The sequence below is a fragment of the Electrona antarctica genome (genome assembly GCF_951216825.1).
Source record: "Electrona antarctica genome assembly, chromosome: 6".
Lineage (NCBI taxonomy): Eukaryota > Metazoa > Chordata > Actinopteri > Myctophiformes > Myctophidae > Electrona > Electrona antarctica.
In genome coordinates this window covers 2,187,814-2,194,425 of record NC_136811.1, presented here as the reverse complement: position 1 = coordinate 2,194,425, position 6,612 = coordinate 2,187,814, and the positions used below count along the sequence as shown (strand labels likewise).

At 43.3% G+C, this 6,612-nt stretch overlaps 1 protein-coding gene across 1 annotated transcript; it reads left to right on the top strand.

The window, feature by feature from the left end:
- Window positions 1-219: 219 nt before the first annotated feature.
- Window positions 220-5,210, top strand: LOC306925702 (uncharacterized protein). Its single transcript, XM_079504716.1, has 2 exons — window positions 220-563; window positions 3,537-5,210. The coding sequence occupies exons 1-2, from the start codon at window positions 296-298 to the stop codon at window positions 4,610-4,612; spliced, it is 1,344 nt and encodes a 447-aa protein (XP_079360842.1). The 5' UTR covers window positions 220-295; the 3' UTR covers window positions 4,613-5,210.
- The last annotated feature ends 1,402 nt before the right edge of the window (window positions 5,211-6,612 follow it).

Here is a 6,612-nt window from a genome sequence, read left to right as displayed (position 1 = left end):
TTTAATTACTTATCTTTACACAGAAACATTACTTATTACTTATTTTACACAGAAACATAATGTGTGTCCTATAGCATCGTTTAAATGCTTAATTAATCGTTTTAATGTGCAAATTAATCTTTTTTTCAGTACTCTAGAGGGTACTCTTATTTTGAAGAGATCGTCCACCGGAAGTCTTATATTTGCTAACTTAGATTTGCAAAAAAACAGTGCCGTTTTTCCAACACGGTCGTGTGGAGCTTAATAGATCACAATAGATCCTAATAGATCACAATAGATCGATCGTTGGTGAACAATGTCTCGTAATAAAGGAGGCAAAACGTATCAAATGGAGTCCGTACGGGTGAAGATAAATGAACACATGGCGTCGGTGGGAGAGGACATAGTATCGTGTGTTTTGGAGAAACGGCAGCAGGGTGATGGTGCTGATGTCTGTAGTGTGAAGCTTAACGTCAGGGTGGTTGTGTTGGAGCGTCTCCGAGCGGTCGGTGACTTCATGTTCAACCTCTTCCAGAGAGAGATAGAGACGCTGGCCACTCTGCTGGTGCGGAACAACAAAACAGGTGTGTTGTTGTTTCATGATCAGTTAACTTGAACACGAGCTGACGAAGCTAGGCTAAGCTGCTAGCTGAACAACATCTCCCAGTTAGCTTCTCTGTTGTTAGGCGTGCGTGCGTGCGTGCATGCGTGCGTGCGCCTTGTTGGCACCCTATGGTGACGATAGCCTTTGATCAATACTACCGTAGTCATACGTAGGCCAGTGGTTCCCAAACTTGTTCATGTCAAGGACACCCAAATTGCCACTAATTAGCCCGCGGACCCCCATTTGAAAACATATACAAGGGACCCCCATAACAGATTATTTGTATGGCTCTAGCAGTGATTCTCAACCAGTTTAATTTCAAGGACCCCCAGTTTGACATGCATTAGGTTACGCTCGGACCTCCATTTAATGGAATTTCTATCTCTGGGACCCTCAATTTATATTGCAAAATCAATGTTAATTTAACTCGGTGTACAAATGGAACCGTTAGGGTCCATTTGGTTCCATTTGTACACTCTCAAGAGTTACAGACCCATAAGGACCCTTATGGGTCTGTAACTCTGAGAGTGTACAAATAAACTATCATTTAGCTGGGGACCCCCTGGAACTCTCTCAAGGACCCCTAGGTGCCCCCGGACTCCACTTTCGGAACTACTGGGCTATTTGATTTCAAGTGTAATGTTCAGTAAACACGGCGTGGCGATAGATCACAGTTCTGGTCTGGTTTATTCAAGGACGAGTACACACAGTCAGCAGGGGAAGTGACACACGCCAGTCATTGCCAGTGTTGGGACGTAACGTAAATAACGCGTTACAGTAGCGCCGTTACTTTCGGCAGTAACGGTTGCTGTAACGCTTTATTTTTTCAATTCAGTAACTTTGTTACCGTTACTACATGGTGCGTTATTCCGTTATTTTTCATGTAGTCTCGGGGGAGAATGGGAAGAACTGCTTGTATGCAGATTGCCTGTGTGAGACGGGAGAGAAGGGCGAGTAGGGGTGTGTGTGTGGAGACGCGCAGAGTTTGTGTTTACTGGTTTACTGTCTGACTGTCATGGCGGAGCCCATATCGCGTTTCAAATGGATATATTCCTTAATTCCTTCACCTGCGAGCTGCTCCAATCCAGCACAAAGTAAAGTCAAAGTAAATTGTTGAGTGCAGATTATGATCCCACCGGCCACCCTGCTCTGCCTGCTGGCACGAATGGGACGGGATTCAACCTTTGCGTGCGTTTGTTTGTGTGTGTGTGTGTGTGTGTGTGTGTGTGAGAGAGACGTGTGCGCTGTGCGCACATCATGTGAGCGAGAGAGAGGGACAGACAGACACTGAAAGTGTGTGTGTGTGGGCTACTTGTGAGCGAGAGAGAGAGAGACAGACAGATACTGAAAGAGACTTTGCGTGCACGTGTGTGATAATCAAACCTATTAATTCTGGTTTTGGTCTTTGTTTATAAATCCAGACTCAAATAAGAGCAGCTATGAGCTATCTCAGCCTGATTCTGCACACATCATTCACTGGAGCAGTGGAACTGGAACCCCCATGTTGTGTTGGTTGTAGCCTACTTGTGTTGTTGTTTGCTATACATATGTATTGATAGGCCTACATAGCATCATCAAAATCACAACCAGTCCCCCCTGGTATTGGTATTATTATCACTAACAGTACTGAAATGAAGGCATGAATGAATGGCCTGGAAGTGGGAGCCCTTTTTTCTTTTCGAGTGGTGCAACCACTCCTATATAGACAGATATGTGTGTCCCTGGCTGGCTGGCTGTGTCCCTGGGTCTGAGCACGGAAATAGCACATTTTCTCCACCAAGCGTTTTGGATGCGGAAGTCTCACCCCCGGCCCGGCCCCCTGGGCGTGTCCCTGGGGGTCTGGATGTTCCGGGGACCCCCACACGGTAACTGTCATTTCTTGACAGTTTTGCTCACCGGAACTGGGCTGGCACCCTATACTAAGCGCGTTCCTGTGGGTCTGGAAGTTTCGGGGACCCCCACATGGGTGTGATTTTTATTTTATTTATTTATTAACGCATTACTTTTTGGTTTAAATAACAGTAAAGTAACTAAGTTACTTTTGAAATGATGTAACTAGTAACTATAACTAGTTACTTTTTAAAAGTAACGGTCCCAACACTGGTCATTGCCAACTCTTGTGAGAGAAATAAGCCAAATCTTCCCTCAAAAAACAAGCCCAAAACAAGCCCAACTAGATAAAGTGCCCCTCGGCCCTGGGGCACAGGTCTCCACCAGGGCAGGTCAGGTTGTGGCCTCCTTGTGGCGCTATAATAGGCCAATGTGAAAAGGGTGCCATTTCTTCTTACGCCTTGGATGGCAATTTGAGGCATTTTGTTTCAAAAATGTGTTTTGTAAAATGTGTTTGCTAAAAATCCACCTGTTGGTGGCGCTATAACAGGCCAATGTGAAAAGGGTGGGATATATTCCTCAGCCTAGCAGGAAAGTCTGTGAAAATCGCTATACTGCGATTAAAAAAAATCCTGCTGCGTATTGTCGGAATGTGTGCTTCATTTGGCAGGTGTGAAGGCTCATTCAAATCGCATCAAATAAAGGAAAATAAAGGAAATTAAGCAAACAATGGCGGATGAATGAGGAGAGAAGTTGGAAACGGAGAAGGCATATTTTACGCAGCGCAAAGATGTCCCGTTACCGTGGATAGACGTGGTCAAATAAGCAGAAATTACACTCAATGTAAATGGGAGGTAAACAAGGGAAAAATGGCGGTGGCAAGATTTCATCACTTTTTTTTGTAGTGTCCCTCCCCTATAACGAGTCAGTCATTTCTGTAGTGGCTTTATTTTGCTCCCACGCTTCATTCAACAAAATCAAAACTGATACACAAAAGAACACACAATTGACCATTTTCAATTAACACCACATTGAAAGTGTGTTGTAAAATTATCATGGTTGCTGCCAATAACAAGTATCATCAGTTCATACACCAAAGCTGTTGTGTCTTTCTGTATCCTAGATGCTCTGCACCTCCCTGCGTGTAAAGATAAGGTTTCCCCTGGACAGCAGGAGACCAGTCCCAGTCCGGTCCCGAAGGTTTCCTCTGGACAGCAGGAGACCAGTCCCAGTCCGGTCCCGAAGGTTTCCTCTGGACAGCAGGAGACCAGTCCCAGTCCGGTCTCGAAGTATTCCTCTGGACAGCAGGAGACCAGTCCCAGTCCGGTCTCGAAGGATTCCTCTGGACAGCAGGAGACCAGTCCAGTCCAAAAGGAACGAGGGAGGAAGAAGGAAGGAAGGCCAGGGGAGGCTGATGGGTCAACTTTGAACCATGATGATGAAAACAGAGAGACAGAGCCTGTAGCCGGTACCTCGACTGAACACCCGAAAACACAAGCCGATACAGGGGACGGTGGAACTGGAGAAAAACCCTTTGGTTGCAAAGTTTGTGGCAAAAGCTTTCGTGTAATGGATACTCTAACAGCTCACATGAGGACTCATACAGGGGAACAACCCTATACATGTACAGTTTGTGGTGAAGGCTTTGCTCGTAGCCGTGATGCAAAAACTCACATGAGGACACATCAAGGGGAAAAGCCTCATACTTGTACAGTATGTGGTAAAAGCTTTGCTGAAAGCACTACTCTAACCATTCACATGAGGATTCATACAGGTGAAAGGCCCTTTATGTGTCCAATTTGTGGTAAAGGCTGTGTTAACAGCAGTAACCTAAATTCTCACATGAGGATTCATACAGGGGAAAAACCCTTTACTTGTACAGTTTGTGGTAAAGACTTTACTCAAAAAAGTTCTCTAAAACCTCACATTAGGACTCATACAGGGGAAAAGCCCTTTACTTGTAAAGTGTGTGGTAAAGCCTTTACCCATAGGAGTAGTCTAACCATTCACAAGAAGACTCATACAGGGGAAAAGCCCTTTCTTTGCACAGTTTGTGGTAAGGGCTGTCTTACCAAGGGTAACCTAGATTGTCACATGAGGACTCATACAGGGGGAAATCCCTTTATGTGTACAAGTTGTGGTCTACAGTTTGTCAATAGGGGTCAACTCAATACTCACATGAGCACGCATACAGGGTGAAAGCGCTTTACTTGCGACGGCAGTGGTAAAAGGCTGTGTTAATAGGGGTCTGTTAGTTAGTTTAGTGACACATTTATTTAGTAAAAATGCAAATCTGAACATGAGAATTCAAGCAGTGGAGAAGCTGTGAGATGAACAGAAAAGAGAAACTAACGCAGGAATCACAATCTGACAATATCAACATGACTGAATTAAATAAACACCATGGTAAATCCACAATTGTAGGCGCATTATGCATCTCAATGTTTGTATTATGAAAATTACTAATCTGAGAAACCAGTTTGTGTTATGAAAATTACAAATCTGTATTGAATGAGGCAAATCTGTACTGCATGAGGTTAATAGAATTTAATTCACATGGATAATTATGCGTGGTGTATATGTTAAGCCAAATGTATGTGTACAATATTGACTATAAGGCCTCCAACACCCATCGTTGCCTGTCTCCTTCCCCAGACTCATAAATTCAGCTTAAAATGATATAATCGAGTCTAATGTTCAACTTTTGTGTGCTTACTCTATTAACGCTTACAAAATATATTTTCCGTATAATATGGTGCATTAATGGTTTAAAAAAAATATTGTCATCTGTGTCAAATAAATCTACTAAAATACATGTAGTTGCAATTATTCATCCTCTCACCAAGGAAACTGTTCTGAAGTGAGTGGTACTGTACTGTACTGTACTGTACTGTACTGTACTGTACTGTACTGTACTGTACTGTACTGTACTGTACTGTACTGTACTGTACTGTACAAGCCCTCCTCCCTGGCCTGTGTGTGTCTGTTAGGCTGTGCAAACAGTGACACTTGGTGGTGAACAAACGCTTAACGCTATTTTCGTGCTCGGACACAGCCAGGGACAGACCCAGGGACACAGCCACACACACATAGCTGACTATATGAGTGGTTGCACCACTCAAAAATCCAACAACACACGCTTTTTATGGTTTTATCCTCAAAGCAGTTTTTGTATTGACTTATGCTTTTATTTAACAACGTATTGCTCCATTTAGATGATGATTAACCAAAAAAGTTGTACATTTTTTATTTCTCACAAATTGAGGTTACAGAAACATAAATATCAAAGTATAAATGGCAATAGGGAAAGCCTACAACTTCAGGGTGGCCAATGCCAAAACAACAAACAAAACTCTCCAACCTACCTGAAAAGGAAAAAGGAGTTAAGCTACCGCCGTCCAAACAAAAAATACAATCTAGGCTCCCTAACTAAATATAAACACAGTCGAAAATGGGAGCACAACCCTACCAATTCCCTATAGATTTGGATTGACACTCAAGAAATGTTTTGAAATACAACTACGAAATAACTTAGCTATAGTCTGGACTTTAAACACTCAGTAAATAAAGTTACCTTATTAAGCACTCCGTGGCAAGGCCTACAGACTCAACACACTAGCTAGTAGCTATAAACAGGCTTCAGCACATGGAGGTGACGGATGGCAAATGGGCTGAAGTGGTGTTCATCACATGTTTTTATACTGCTGGCTGATAAGGAGATGAGGCCCAGGTGTGTATCCAAACACCAAGCCACCCCTCCAATCTCCACTCGACTCCACCCTCCAATCAGAGAGACACACAGGGACTACAAATGTCATGCCCCCAAATGAGACATCGGCCCCACTTCTGGTCCGTTAGAACGGTGTACTGCAGGCCAGCCCATATAAGTCCATTGAAATTCAACTGTAGTTAGCCTACTTTTAAAATAATACCAAATTAACTGAAGACTATATTGATTTTAATACAAATATGTTTCCAAATGTATGAAGTGTCTTTGTCAACATATCTTTTCTCAATAGAGGATCTATTTCACATTTCATTTACCACTTGAATGAGTTACCCATAATGTTAACAGGGGAGACGGCAGACAGAGAACCTGTCGCTTTTAAGGACGTCACTGCCTTTATGAGGCAATGAGCGCCGACTTTGAAGAGTGGAATTCTCAATAATACATCCCGATCCCGACTGACTTTGTTCAT

Bases quoted from the DNA above. Each gene is read 5' to 3' on its own strand.
- LOC306925702 (XM_079504716.1), top strand. From the start codon at position 296: ATGTCTCGTAATAAAGGAGGCAAAACGTATCAAATGGAGTCCGTACGG. The intron at 564-3,536 runs GTGTGTTGTTGT...TCTGTATCCTAG, and splicing joins GGTGCGGAACAACAAAACAG to ATGCTCTGCACCTCCCTGCG.